Here is a 15,506-nt window from a genome sequence, read left to right on the forward strand (position 1 = left end):
TTTTTTTTTTTTTTTTTTTTTTTTTTTTTTTGTAGTTCTGTAGTTTCAGGCCTTCATTTAAGTCTTGATCTGTTTTAATTGATTTTGTACATGGTGAGAGGTCTAGTTTTATTTTATGTACAGGGGTCTAGTTTAATTTTCTGCATATGGATAACCAGTTTTCCCAGTGGATAAAACTTTATTTCCCAGTGGAGAAAAACTTTATTTATTAAGGAGACTGTCCCTTCCCCAGTGAATGTTCTTGATGCCCTTCTCAAAAATCAGTTGGCTGTAAATACATGGATTTATTTCTGGGTTCTCTATTCTGGGTTCCATTGGTATATATGTGTGTTCTTATGCCAGTACCATGGTGTTTTGTTTGCCGTATCTTTGTTATATATTTTGAAATCCAGTAGTGTGATGCCTCCAGCTTTGTTCTTTTTTGCTCAGGTTTGCTTTGGCTATTTGGAGACGTTTATGATTCCATACAAATTTTAGAATTTTTTTTCTATTTTTGTGAAGAATGTCATTGGTATTTTGATAGGGATTGCATTGACTCTATAGATGACTTTTGGTAGTATGGTTATTTTAACAATATTAAGCCTTCCAATCCATGAACATGAGATATCTTTCTATTTGTTTGTGTCCTCTTCCATTTCTTTCATCAGTGTTCTGTGGTTTCCCTTGTAGAGATCTTTTACCTCCTTGGATAAATTTATTCGTAGGTTTTTTATTTTTATTTTATTTTTATTTTTTTTTGAGACGGAGTCTCGCTCTGTCGCCCAGGCTGGAGTGCGGTGGCGTGATCTCCACTCACTGCAAGCTCCGCCTCCTGGGTTCACGCCATTCTCCTGCCTCAGCCTCCTGTGTAGCTGGGACTACAGGCGCCCGCCACCGCGCCCGGCTAATTTTGTACTTTTAGTAGAGACAGGGTTTCACCGTGTTAGTCAGGATGGTCTCGATCTCCTGACCTCGTGATCCACCCATCTCGGCCTCCCAAAGTGCTGGGATTACAGGCGTGAGCCACTGCGCCCAGCCGCTTTTTTTTTTTTTTTTTTTTAATAGCTATTCTAAATGAGATTGCTTTCTAGATTTGTTTTTTTTTGTTTGTTTTTTACTAATTCATTGTTGGTTCAGTGCTACTGATTTTTATATGTTGATTTTGTGTCCTGCAGCTTTCCTGAATTTGTTTATCAGTTCTAAGAATTTTTTGGTAGAGTTTTTTTGTTTTTGTTTTTGTTTTTTTTTGATGGGAGTCTCGCTCTATTGCCCAGGCTGGAGTGCAGTGGTATGAACATGGCTCACTGCAGCCTTAACCTCTCAATAGATCCTCCCACCTCAGCCTCCCAAGTAGTTGGGACCACAGGCATGTACCACCATCCTGGCTAACTTTTTGTATTTTTTGTAGAGATGGGGTCTTGCCATGTTGCCCAGGTTGGTCTTGAAGTTCTGGGCTCAAGTGATCCTTCTGTCTCACTCACTCTCCCAAAGTGCTGGGATTACAGGCGTGAGCCACCACACCCAGCCGTCTTTCCTCTTAATACTGCTTTGGCTGTATCCCATAGGTTTGGGTATGTTATGTTTCTATTTTCATTTGTTTCAAGAAACTTTAAAATTTTCTTCTTAATTTCTTCATTGACCTATTGGTTATTCAGGAACATGTTTAATTTCTTTGTATTTCTATGATTTTGAAAGTTCCTCTTGTTATTGGTTTCTATTTTTATTCCATTGTGGTCTGAAATGATACTTGATATGATTTCAGTTTTCTTAAATTTGGTGAGATTTACTTATGGTCTAATTTGGAGAATGTTCCATGTTCTGATGAAAAGAATGTATATTATACAGCTGTTGGAAGACAGTAAAAGTACTGTCACCTAGCTGGCACTGTAACTGCATCTTTTGTGTGTGTGTGTGGTTTTTTTTTTTAATTTTTAGTAGAGACAGGGTTTTACCACAAGGCCATTCCATAGTTCTGTCAAGCCAGCTGCTTCAGGATGATGCATGTTAAGATCATTAATTCCATAAGCATAAGCTCATTGCCACACTTCTTTGTGTGGCTTCTTGGTCAGAAGCAGTGCTGTCTATAATGGTGAATAAGGGATTTTGTGAGCCTGCAATTGGTAGTTTTGACAGTAGAATTGCATGCAGGGAAGGCAAATCAATATCTAGAGTAAATGTCTATTCCAGCTGGACAAAATACTGTCCCTTCAATGAAGGAAGCAGTCCATTGTAATCAACCTGCCACTGGGTAGCTGGCTGATCACCCTGGGGAATAGTGCCATATCAGGGGCTCAGTGTTGATCTCTGCTGCTGGCAGATTGGACACTCAGCAATGGCCATCGCCAGATTGACCTTGGTGTGTTGGAAGTCCATGCTGCTGAAGTTATGCATAATTTCTATGCAAATAAGTAATGGAGGTGCCATTTACTGGGTTGGGGAAGACAAAAAGTAACAAGATGACAGAGGATGGCCTTCTGTTTTAGTCGTGTTAAGTTCTTAATATCTGATTGATAACCATGTAGAGATGGCCTACAGGTGGTTGTTTATGTGAATGTGTGTGGGATTCTAAGAATCCAGTTCTGGAAATGTGAATTTGGAAGTGATCTTAATGGAGTGGTGAGCAGACATACCCTATTTGAATGAGGTGATAATATGGGGTAGTGAGGAGGCAATAACTGTGAGGTAGTCAAGAGGCAATAACTGCAGATAACTCTTAAGTTTTCCTGTGAAGGAGAGCAAAGAAATAGAGGAGTATAATAGGAGGGATATGTGTGGGATTAAGAGAAAGGTGTGAGGTTTTGTTTATTTTAGGTTTTCATTGATAGGAAATAATAGAGCAGTAAGAATGCTGGTGCAAATGATCTGTTAGAAAGAAGGTACTTGATAGTAAGATCAGCAATGTGGCAGAATAGGAAACTCCTGACTCTCCCTCCACCCATGGGTGCACCAAATAAATATCTATTCATGGATCAGTTCTCTCTCAGAGAAAGTCAGAGACTAGTTGAAAGATTCCTACCCGTGGGGCAACTGAGGAAACATCCTCATTGAATGGGTAGGAAAAACTGAAGCACACTAGGGCCAGACCCCACCCTGGGCATTGTGCCATAAAATTGGAAAGGGAAGCCCCAACATCCAACTTCTCCCCATGGAGAGGAGGGTTTTAACCCCACATATAGCATCCTAACTTAAGATTCTTCATGGTCTGGCTCTTAATTCATCAACTCTGGGAGCAGAGGGGATTAGACATATGCAAGTCTTTCTAGACCACAGGAAAAAAGCAGCAGTTAGATGTGGGCACTTAAGCACTTCAGAGCTTTCATCCCCCAGGAGCAATACATAGAAGGGACTTAAGAAATGAAGCCCCTGTTTGCCCCAGAAGGAGTTTATAACACACTATTCCGGCAGCTTTTTGGTTGTTTGGCTTCTAACTAACTTACATTGGGGGAGTTTAGGGGCAGTCAAATATTAACCCGCCACTAGCCTGGGAAGAGTTTGTCCACACATTGAATACCTCAGCTTACACAGCTTCCACCGAGGGTCTACATGCTAAACCTCTCAGTTCTGGGAGAAGAAGGGATTGGCCTATGCAGATCTCTAGACCTCTGCAGGAAAAAAGCAGCAGATTTATACGGGTACAGAAGCACATCCCTGGACTTTATTCCCCAGGAGAAGTGCAGAGAAGAAGCTTAAAATGTAGCCCCCTGTTTTTCCCCAGAAGGGGTTTATGACATTCTCTCCTGGTGACTACTTGCCAGCCTGGCTTCCAAATAACTTGCATTGAGGAATTAAAGGGGTAGACAGCTATTAACCTGACACCACCCTGATGGGCATATGTCCACATGAGTGCCCCAACTTTTACAGCTATCTCCCAAAGGATTACATCCTCAACATCTTAGCTCTGGGAGCCAAGGGGACTAGGCATAGATGAGTTTTTCTAGATCACAGAACAATGGGATGGCTTTAAATAGGTATACAAATACCTTTAGAAGTCATACCTCTTATGAGCAGTGCAGAAAGGAAGTAGGAACATGTAGGTCCCATTTGTTCTCCAAAAGGGGCTTATAGCACACACTTCCAGTGGCTACTTGACAGCCTGGCTTCTGATGAACTTGCATTTGGGATCTGATGGGAAAACAAACAGTAGTCCTCTAGCTAATCTCAGTGATAAATCCAAGGCTACTCATTCTTCCTCGAAGGAGTTTGGTCATGCCTCAAGTGCCACAACTTCTATAGCTTCCACCCAAGGGACAAGATTTGGGAATCAGTGGAGCTTTGCATTCCTGAGTAGCCTTAGACCACAGCAAACAAAAAGGGGGACGTACAGTAGGACCACTTCTATGAGCTTCTCCCCAGGATCAGAGGGTGCAACCTGAATGTGAGTATAGGTTTTTGCCACAGATCTTCTCCTTAGCTTAGTGCAGAGAGAGTGGAACATAAATGCTCAGGCTCAGCTGTGAAGATAGAAGGAAATGGAAAACCCATTCAGTACCTCAACATCTCCAGCTATATCTAGAGATTCTGGCTCCTACTCTATGGTATTGTGGGGGTATTGACAGAATGTGGCACATCCTAAGCTTGAGGGGACCATCATAAAAGAGACAGCAGTCTGAATAAACACAGAGATTAGAGAGTGCCTTAAAATTTTTGGCTGGATGGATTGGTGAGATCCTTCTCCTACATGAAGCCAGTCTGACAAGTTGGGGAGAGGTTATATTCTTATTTAATGCATAGAAGCTAATACAAAAATCAAAGAACAGAGAATCTATTAAAAAAAAAAAAAAGAGAGAGAAATCTCCACAAGTGAAATAGAGATATGTGATTCGCCTGACAGAGAATTTAAGATAATGGTTATAAAGATGTTCACTGAAGTCAAAAGAGCAATGAAAGAACAAACTAAGAACTTTGACAAAGAGATAGAAAGAATAAAATAGTACCAAATAGACATCAAAGATGTGAAAAGTACTGTAACTGAACTAAAAAAATTCAATGGAGGTGTTCAACAGCAGATTCGATGAAGCAGAAGAAAGGATTGATGAAATCAAAGACAGGTCATTGAAAAAAATCCAATCTGAGCAAAAAGAAAGCAGAATGAAAAGGATAGTTTAAAGAGTTTACGAGACCTGTGGGACACCATCAAGTGGACAACATATGCATTATTGATATGTCAGAAAGAGAAGAAATAAAATATATTCAAAGAAATTACGTCAGAAAACTTCCCAAGCCTGGGGAAGGAAATAGAAAGCCAGATCCAGGAAGTCCAAAGAACACCAAATAAGATGAACCTAAAAGGATCCACACCAAGGCAAGTTGTAATCAAATTGTAAGTTAGAGAGAGCTGAAAGCAGCAAGGGATAAGTGAATTGTCACATGTGAGGGAAGCACCCTAAGGCTATCAGTGGATTTCACAGCAGAAACCTTGCAGATCAGAAGAGAGTACGATGATATTATTCAAAACCCTGAAAGGAAAAAACACACAAAAAACAACACTGGTAGCAAAGCATACTATACCCAGCAATCCTGTCTTTCAAAAACAAAGGGATAATCAAGACTTTCTCAAACAAAAACAGAGAATTTATCCCCACTAGACCAGCCTTACAAGAAATGCGAAAGGGAATTCAGAAGAGAACGTTAATCAGTAATGTGAAAACATATGAAAGTATAAAACTCACTGAAAGAGGAGATATTACAACTGGTAACATAGAAATACAAAGGATCATGGAAGACTACTATGAACAGTTATAAGCCAGCAAATTGAACAACCAGAAGAAATGAATACATTGCTAGAAATATATAGTTTACCAAGACTGAATCACAAAGCAGTTAGAAATCTGAATAGTCCAATTATGAGTAATGAGATTCAATTAGTAATTAAAAGTCTCCTATCAAAGTAAAGCCTGGGACCTAATGGCATCATAGCTGAATTGTACCAGACACTTAAAGAAGAACAAATACCAGTCCTTCTCAAACTCTTCCAGAAAGTTGAAGAGGATGGAATTCTTCAAAATTTATTTTATGAGGCCAGCAGTACCTTGATACCAAAGCTAGACAAAGATACGACAAGAGAAGACTACATCTGCCTTTATCTGAATGGTAAGAGGAAAAAGAAGACTGCAGACCAATCTCACTGATGAACATAGATGCAAAAATCTTCAACAAAATACTAAGAAACCATATTCAGCAGTATATTAAAAGAATCATTCACCATGATTAAGTGGAATTTGCCCTTGGGATGTGATGCAGATGAATAAATGTGACTCACCCTATAACAGAATGAAGGACAAAAATCACATGATCATCTCAATAGATGGAGAAAATGCATTTGACAAAATTCAACATCCTTTCATAATGAAAACTCTCAATATATTGGGTATAGAAGGAATGTTCCTCAACACATAGCTAACCTTGTCCTCAATGGTAAGAAGTTGAAGGATTTTCCTATAAGATCTAGAACAAGACAAGGATGCCCACTCTTACCACTTCTGTTCAACATAGTATCAGAAGTCCTAGCCTAAGCAATTAGGCAAGAAAAAGAAATAAAAGGCATCCAAATAGGAAAGGGTGAAATGAAATTGTCTCTGTTTGCTGACAACATGATCTTACATATTGAAAATCTTAAAGACTGTACCAAAACACCATTTGAATTAGACAAATCCAGTAAAGTTGCAGGATGTAAAATCAACTAACAAAAGTCAGTAGCATTTCTATACACTAACAGTGAACTTTCTGGAAAAGAAATTAAGAAAACAATTCCATTTACAATAGCAATCCCGTTTACAATACCACTTCTTTTTTCTTTTTTTTTTTTTATTATTATACTTTAAGTTCTAGGGTACATGTGCATAATGTGCAAGTTTGTTACATATGTATACTTGCGCCATGTTGGTGTGCTGCACCCATCAACTTGTCAGCACCCGTCAACTCGTCATTTACATCAGGTATAACTCTCAACGCAATCCCTCCCCCTTCCCCCCTCCCTATAATAGGCCCCGGTGCGTGATGTTCCCCTTCCCGAGTCCAAATGATCTCATTGTTCAGTTCCCACCTATGAGTGAGAACATGCGGTGTTTGGTTTTCTGTTCTTGTGATAGTTTGCTAAGAATGATGGTTTCCAGCTGCATCCATGTCCCTACAAAGGACACAAACTTATCCTTTTTTATAGCTGCATAGTATTCCATGGTGTATATGTGCCACATTTTCTTAATCCAGTCTGTCACTGATGGACATTTGGGTTGATTCCAAGTCTTTGNACCCATCAACTTGTCAGCACCCGTCAACTCGTCATTTACATCAGGTATAACTCTCAACGCAATCCCTCCCCTTCCCCCCTCCCTATAATAGGCCCCGGTGCGTGATGTTCCCCTTCCCGAGTCCAAATGATCTCATTGTTCAGTTCCCACCTATGAGTGAGAACATGCGGTGTTTGGTTTTCTGTTCTTGTGATAGTTTGCTGAGAATGATGGTTTCCAGCTGCATCCATGTCCCTACAAAAGACACAAACTTATCCTTTTTTATAGCTGCATAGTATTCCATGGTGTATATGTGCCACATTTTCTTAATCCAGTCTGTCACTGATGGACATTTGGATTGATTCCAAGTCTTTGCTATTGTGAATAGTGCTGCAATGAACATATGTGTGCGTGTGTCTTTATAGCAGCATGATTTATAATCCTTTGGGTATATACCCAGTAATGGGATGGCTGGGTCATATCACAATACCACTTACTTCTAAGTAAAATACCTAGAAGTAACTTTAACCAAGGAAGTGAAAGATTTATACACTGAAAACTGTAAGGCACCGATAAAGGAAATTAAGGATATCACAAATAAGTGGAAAGATACTTAGTGTTTATGGATGGGAAGAATTAATATTGTGAAAATATTTATACCACCAGAAGAAATCTACAGATTTAATGCAACCGCCATCAAAATTCTAATGTCATTCTTCACAGAAGTAGAAAAAAAATGCTAAAATTAATGTAGAGCCACAAAAGATCCCAAATAGCCAAACAATCTTGACCAAAAAGAGCAAAGCTGGAGACATCACACTACTGTATTACAAAATTTATTACAAAGCTATAGTAATCAAAAAAGCATGGTGCTGGCATAAAAACAGACAAATCTACTGATGAAATAGGACAGAGAGCCCAGAAATAAACTCATGCATCTACAGTCAATTGGTTTTTGACAGAAACACACATTGGGGAAAGGAAAATCTGTTCAAAAAGTGGTATTGGGAAAACTGGATATCTACAAACAGAAGAATGAAAGTGGATTTTTATTTCACCCCTCATACAAGAATCAACTCAAAATGGGTTAAAGACTTGAAACTATGAAACTGAAACTATAAAACTGCTAGAGGTCTGGACAGAGATTTCTCTGATTTGAACTCAAAAGCATAAACAATAAAAGCAAAAATAGACAAATGGAATTGCATTCAAGTGAAAAGCTACTGCATAGAAAAGGAAACAATTAATAGAGTGAAGAGACAAGCCACAGATTGGGAGAAAATATTTGCAAATCATACACTGGAGAAGGGACTAACATCTGAAATATACTAGGAACTCAGACTACTCAGTAACAAGAAAACAGCCCTGTTAAAAATAAGCAAAGGACTTGAATAGATATTTTTCAAAAGAAAACATATAAATGGGCAACAGATATATGAAAAAAAAAGTCCAACATCTCTAATCATCAGAGAAATGCAAATGAAAACCACAGTGAGATACCCTACAGCCAACACCTGTTAGGTTGGCTGTTATCAAAAAGATGAAAGATAAATATTGACAAGGATTACAAGAAAAAGGAACCTTTATACACTGTTTTGGATATCACAAATTGTACAGCCATTTTGAAAAACAGGATGGAGGTTCCTCAAAACACAAAATAGAAATACCATATGATTCATCAATCCCACTACTGGCTGTATCCCCAAAGGCAATGAAATCAGTATGTTGAAGAGATAACTTCATCTACATGCCTGTATTCATTGCAGCACTATTCACAGTAGCCAAGATACGGGAATAACTTAAGTGTCCATCAATATATGAATGGATTTTAAAATGTGTATATACACAATGGAATACATTCTGCCTTAAAAAATGGAAATTCTGTCATTTTTGGCAACGTGGATGAACCTAGAGGATGTAATGTTGAAGTCAGGCACAGAACGACAAATACCATATAATCTCACATGTAGAATCTAAAAAAAGTCTAACTTATAGAAGTAGAGAGTAGAATGGTGATAACCAGAGGCTGGGAGGGGAGGGGTGAGTATAGATAAAAGGGAGATACATTGATCAACAGGTAGAAAGTTATAGTTAGATAGGAGGAGTAGTTCTGATGTTCTATTGCAGAGCATGTTGACTGTAGTTAATAATAATGTATTATATATTTCAAAATAGCTAAAGAGAGAATTTTAAATGTTCTCACCACAAAGAAATTATAAATATTTGAAGTGATGGATATACTAATTGCTGTACTCTGGTTTGATCATTCCACAATGTGTATTTGTATTGAAACATCACTTTATACCCCATAAATACGTAAAATTATTGTTGGCCAATTACAAAGAATAGCAAAAAAAAAAAAAAAAAAGGGGGGGGGGATACTTGCAAAGTTTTTGAGAGGATGAGAGACTATGGGACCTGCAGCTAAAATGGAGGGTTGGCTTTTGATAAAAACAGACACTTCATCCACAGTAACAGGAGAGAAGTCAGAAAAAACCATGAATGAATAGGTAATTTATTCACCAAACATTTAATGAGCCCCTGTTACTATACTACATACTGAGGATTCACCACTAAACAAGATCAAGTCTCTACCGTCATGAAATGAGTGGAAGGGTCTTACCCTTACTTCTGTTTTCTCAATGAATCCTGAATTCCCTGAGAGTGAAGTTGGGGAGAGTATATTTGGAGTTTGAGGAGAGAGAGAAAGATACGAATTTTTTTTTTTTTTTTTTTTGAAAATGGAAAAGTAGTGTAGAAATGTGGTATGATTATTTCTGAGTGGTGTACAGTGGCATTTGAGAATTATAGCTATGAGTTTAAAATGAGACCAATAAGCTTGCATTTGTTTTTCTTCAGCACTGGTGAGCTGCTGGAGTAGGCACAGTATAGGTTGATACTTGGCTTTAACCAGATTTAGGATTGAGCCTTTAGTAGGTACGTTTGACAAAAAAGAGATGGGAAGGAATTAAGAGTGTTTGCCAGAGAATGATGTTAATGAGGACCATGGAGTCGGAGCCGGGCAAGAAGTTAAGTAAAGACATGATAGGTGATTGATGGTGAGAAAGTAGTAGGGTCAGTAGATGAATCTAAATTTTCAACTGAGGAAAATATATTCTCCTTATATGAGTAATGTATCCTCTTTATGGAAAATTTGAAAATACATAAGATTATAAAATAGAAAGTGGGGACGGTGTCAGGGAACCTAGTACTACCACCCAAAGATAACCAGTTGTTTATATTTGCTGTGTTTACTTCCATGTTTTTTCTAATGATAATTTCCACAGTTGCATAAGTTTCCAGGGCTGCTTGTAACAAATATCATGGACTAGGTGGCTTAAACAACAGAAATTTATTTCCTCACAATTCTGAAGGCTAGAAGTCTAAGATCAAGGCATTGGCAAGGTTGATTTCTTTCTTCTGAGACCTCACTCCTTAGCTTCTGAGGCTTCTCCCTGTGTTAATTACATGGTCTTTTCTCTGTACCTGTGTCCAAACTTTCTCTTCTTATGATAACACCAGTCATGGTGAATTAGTGACCACCTTAGTGACCTCATTTTAATTTAATTATCTCTTTAAAGACCCTTTCTCCAAATATTGTGGGATCCTCGGAGTGTTGCTTTTCTGGCCGGAAACCTGTGACCAGTGGTGCCTTTGCCTGAGTTTTGCTTGGGCCCACTGGGCTCGTTCCACTCACTTGGCCTGGCAGGCTGCTTATGCTATCAGCCTGGATCCCTCGCCTCCAAGAGAGACTAGAGTTAGGCATGGAGTGGTGAGGAGTGTGTATGAGCGAGCTTGGGGTCCATCTACTGTGCAATCAGACACACCAGCTCCTGCCACAAGGTGGGCAGCTCCAAGTGTCAGCAGCTCTCTGTGAGGCTGCAGCTGGACCAGGCGCACCACAAGCAGCTTCCCTGGCTGGCACTGGGGAATGCAGTAGCGCCCAAAAGCTTGGAGGAACCACAGGGCCCCAAAGAGGGAGTCACAGCCCTGGCTCCAGAAGCTCCCAGGTCTGGGCTCCCCAAAGGGCTGCAGCTCTTCCCTCTTTCTCTTTGCCCAAACTGCGGCAAGCAGGGGGCATGTTTCAGCCCTGGTGGTGTTACAGCAACTCTTTTAGCCACGCCATTCAGCAGGTCCTGAGTTCTTGTCCTGCAACCAGGAAGAAGGAGATATGCAGACAAGCCGAGGGTGAGCAAGATGAAGAGGAGCTGTATTGAGCAATAGAACAGCTCAGAGATAACCCGCAGTGCCAGGATGTCCCAATGAGTGTTCAGCCCCTAGCAGAAAGGATAACTCCTCTCTGCAGGTAGGTTGTCCCAACAAGTGTTCACTAAGATCTCAGCAGAGAGGGTGGCTCCTCTCTGCAGCTGGTCATCCCATCATCTGTAGTTCTCTGCAGAGAGGAGGCCCTAGAGTGGCTGGCTCCTCTCTGCAGGCAGGTTGTCACGTCATTTCTGTACCTCTCAGCAAAGAGAAGGCCCTAGAATGGGTGGCTCCTTTCTGCAGGCAGATCATCCAGTCATCTCTTTGTCCTCTGCTCTGCTCTGGCTGATCCTAGGGTTTTTATGGACCCCAGAGAGGAGGAAGTGTGTGCCCATTGGTCTGTGGGTGGCCATGGGCAGGCCTGGAAAAGGCACAAGTCCCACTCCAGTCTGCAGGGCTGGCAGTTCAGCCCCCAGCCTTCAGACCCTCCCTGGCCTGAAGGTGGGCCTCACCAGGGATCCGCCCTTTTCTGCTTAGGAATCTATCTACCTCCTGCTGCCATTCATAGCACCCAGGCTCCACCCTAACTTTGCTCCAAGATCAGAGCGGGTGCCAACAGCAGGGAGAAGCCAGGCAGGGGGAGCAGGCACTTCTGATCCTGCAAGGGCAGAGGGGTCCTTCCTGGCACCCCCAAGAGTGCAGGGGTACCTGGGTCTGCAGCCACATTTCGGGGGCTGCAGCTGTGCCCGTCGGGGCAAGGCTCCTGCCTGTTCCATGGAGCAGGACGTCTGGGTTTGCAGCCTCGGTTTGGGTGGCTGCAGCTGTGCCCAGAATGGCGGGACTCCTGCCTGCTCCTAGGCTCCCACTGGCTCCATGGAGCGTGCATTCCCAGCTGTGCCTCCCTGCTGCAGCAGGCATGATGACAGCAGCTGCTCCAGATGGCCCACCGCTGCCATCACAAATACAGTTACATTCTACGGTGCTGCGGAGTGGGGACTTTAGCATGAAGTTTTGGAGGATACAGTTGAGCCCATAACTGGGGTGCTATTTGTTTTTAGTGTTTTAAATAATTGTGATCATTCCATGAATATAAAATATTGTTCCCATATTTTACTTAATAACATTGTAATATAAACATTTTCCCATTTGTTCTTTAGCCTTTGTAAAAATTTAATAGCTTCAGCATACTTTGTCAAGTGTTTGTATTATCAAATCTTAATCAGTCTTCTATTTTGAAGATTTAGGTGTTCCTTTTTTTGTTATTATAAACAATGCTAAAGCTTTTACATGAAACCTTTTCTTGTGTTTTGGAGTATTTTCCCTAGCATAGATTCTCAGAAGTAGATTACTTTATTAAAACTGTTAATACATACTGCCAAATTGGAAAAGTATTTAATCTTATATTTTCTTTCCACATGACTATTTTTCTCTCCCCCTGCAGTGATAGACTGGAATGATGTTAGAAAACACAAATATGGTCACCTATCAGAGTCTGCATCCCAATATCAAGGTAAGGGGGGGAAAAAACTCTGTTTGGTGTGGAAAAATTTTACTCAGCATGTTCTCCCATAAAACCTTTGTTCTTAGAGGTCTGAGTTTACAAATAACTCACTTGTTATATCAGAAGCAAATATTGCAGTTTACAGAGATATTGGTCATAAGCAATATACTTTGTTTTAGCTGGAAGTAGGAAACCTAGATTCTGAGTATAGGTAATGCCAAATTAGCTTCATAGTTTTAGGCACAGTTGCTTAGCCTCTCTGGTTTTCTATAGTTTTTATAAGTTTAGGCTTGGGAATAGGCAAAATTGGGTAGTGTGCTTCCACAATGACTACTAAGAATCTCAGTGTCTTTTAGGATAAGATAACTGAACTAGACAAATGCTCAATTTCCTATTTTACCCCAGAATTTCACCTTCCGTCATATTGGTTGTTTGTCTTAATGACGTATGCTCCAACATTTTTTTCTTTACTAGAAACTGCTGACATCCTGGAGCTAGGTAAGCTATTTTTCTTGTGTTTCTGTTAAATAAGGGTAATTGGTAAACCAGGGATTAGATTATAACCAGTTTTAACCAACTAGGAAAATAATTCCATGTGTCTCTGTCTCAGAAACCAGTGAATCCTGTGCTCTTGTCTGCCTAAGTATCCCATGTACTTCATCTCAGCTGTCACATCAAGTCCTGCTTATCAGTAGGCCACAGACCAAGCTAACAAGAAGGGAGGGAAGGTGGTTAATTACATAGGGTATAGGGAAGAACAGGAACTGAACCAAACTGGAAGTACCATCTTAATTTACTGAATCCAGAACTAAAACAAACCCCTGCCATCCATAAATCAGTGTTTGGTGGGATTATTTCCCCCCAAAAAATACTTGTAAGGTAAATTGAACTGAAACTAAACCTAAACATTTTCTAACTTTATTCACAAATAAAAACTGAAATATTAAAATATTATCAAGTAAGAAGTCAGACCGATAATTGCATTTGGTTTTCCTCCCTGGTTGGTGTACTTCAGGACTAAGATTTGAGTAATAAAACTAGTTCTAATACTTCTCAATCAGAATTCCTGCATAAACATCAGTCTTAACATCTTAGAATCCTTTAAAATCCTTTTATATGTTACATAGATTTTGATATCCAGATACTTTTATCAATTTTTTGTTCAAGTTATTTTGATATATTTTGTTACAACTTGATATATATTTAGCTCTATTATTATCATTGTCTATTTGCCTCCTCTTGCCTTTCTTCCCTGCAACATATTACTTTCCGTTGCCCAATGACACAGAAGATAACATGAAGTAGTAGAACACTAGACTAGGAGTCAGAACTCCTAGGCTTTTTGAGAGCCAGTTCTGCCACTTAGTAACTTTGTGACTCTGATCCTTAGTTTTCTTATTTGTAAAATGGGGATAATAATCCCATTCTGCCTACTTCACAGGGTTGTAAAGAAGATTACATGAGCTAATGGATGTGAAAACATCTTAAAAACTCTCAAATACTTTTCAACTTTGGAGGATTATTATGATTTTCATTCTGTTCAGCGGCTATACTCAGACTTTACTCTAAGTCAAATCTTCTGACATTCTTTGAAGTGAAGCATTCTATGAATGTGAGCTGAAGAAATGAATGAAATGAAATAATGCAGGTAAAGGTGCCTGGCACTTGATAAATGATAGTTATTTTTTATTATTCTTTAAAACTTTCCTCAAGCTTTTTAAGGTACTGATGTGTGGTAGAAAAAACATGGACATAGGAGTCAGACAGGCCTTGGTTCAAATTCCTATTCCCACTTACCAGTTTTGTGACTTCAGGCAAATTACTTAATCTTTCTAAGCCTATTTCCTCATCTTTAAAATGGGAATAAAACCTACTTGCAGGTTATAATGAACACAGGAGATATTGGACGTAGTCTGGCATGGTACAGGCAAATTGAAGACAGTGATAGCTGCTGTTGTTTTTGGTTTTGTAGCTAATATGAATGATAATAACAATTGTAACTCAGTGACAGCTTAAGGCATATTGTAAACTGTTGATGGGGAGTTGTGAAATGTGGGTACTCGATTTGACATAGAGTATATCAGTTACTAAAAGATGTTAAAATTTGAAAGCGTATTTTTCCTAGAGCATTGGTTGCATAGGCATATCCTCTGATGTATAAGTTAATCCTGCATATTTCGTTTTTACCATCTAGCATAAGGAGCAGCTCCAAATAGCAAACTGAAATAAAATTCAGTAGATCTATGGAATCTCAAAGTTGGAAAATACCATAAAATAATGTATTCTTGACCAGCATTTAAAATTCAACATTTTGGGCCGGGCGCGGTGGCTCAAACCTGTAATCCCAGCACTTTGGGAGGCCGAGACGGGCAGATCACACGGTCAGCAGATTGAGACCATCCTGGCTAACTCAGTGAAACCCCGTCTCTACTAAAAAATACAAAAAACTAGCCGGGCGAGGTGGCGGGCACCTGTAGTCCCAGCTACTTGGGAGGCTGAGGCAGGAGAATGGCGTAAACCCAGGAGGCGGAGCTTGCAGTGAGCTGAGATCCGGCCACTGCACTCCAGCCTGGGTGACAGAGCGAGACTCCGTCTCA

General features: G+C 39.9%; 1 protein-coding gene across 17 annotated transcripts in view; it reads left to right on the forward strand.

The window, feature by feature from the left end:
- The window catches only part of SCMH1 (Scm polycomb group protein homolog 1), a 234,045-nt gene that overhangs the window by 64,221 nt on the left and 154,318 nt on the right, over nt 1–15,506 (forward strand). For 9 of the 17 annotated variants that reach the window (XM_017873241.1, XM_017873245.1, XM_017873240.1 and 6 more), the window contains 2 exons: nt 12,850–12,918; nt 13,384–13,407. In XM_017873241.1, coding sequence (XP_017728730.1) covers nt 12,850–12,918; nt 13,384–13,407 — 93 coding nt within the window. Of the gene's footprint in view, nt 1–12,849; nt 12,919–13,383; nt 13,408–14,350; nt 14,558–15,506 lie in introns of all 17 variants that reach the window. The other 8 variants (XM_017873244.1, XM_017873247.1, XM_017873251.1 and 5 more) reach the window with 1 other exon arrangement.

Source organism: Rhinopithecus bieti, unplaced genomic scaffold, assembly GCF_001698545.2.
Source record: "Rhinopithecus bieti isolate Rb0 unplaced genomic scaffold, ASM169854v2 scaffold_6907, whole genome shotgun sequence".
Lineage (NCBI taxonomy): Eukaryota > Metazoa > Chordata > Mammalia > Primates > Cercopithecidae > Rhinopithecus > Rhinopithecus bieti.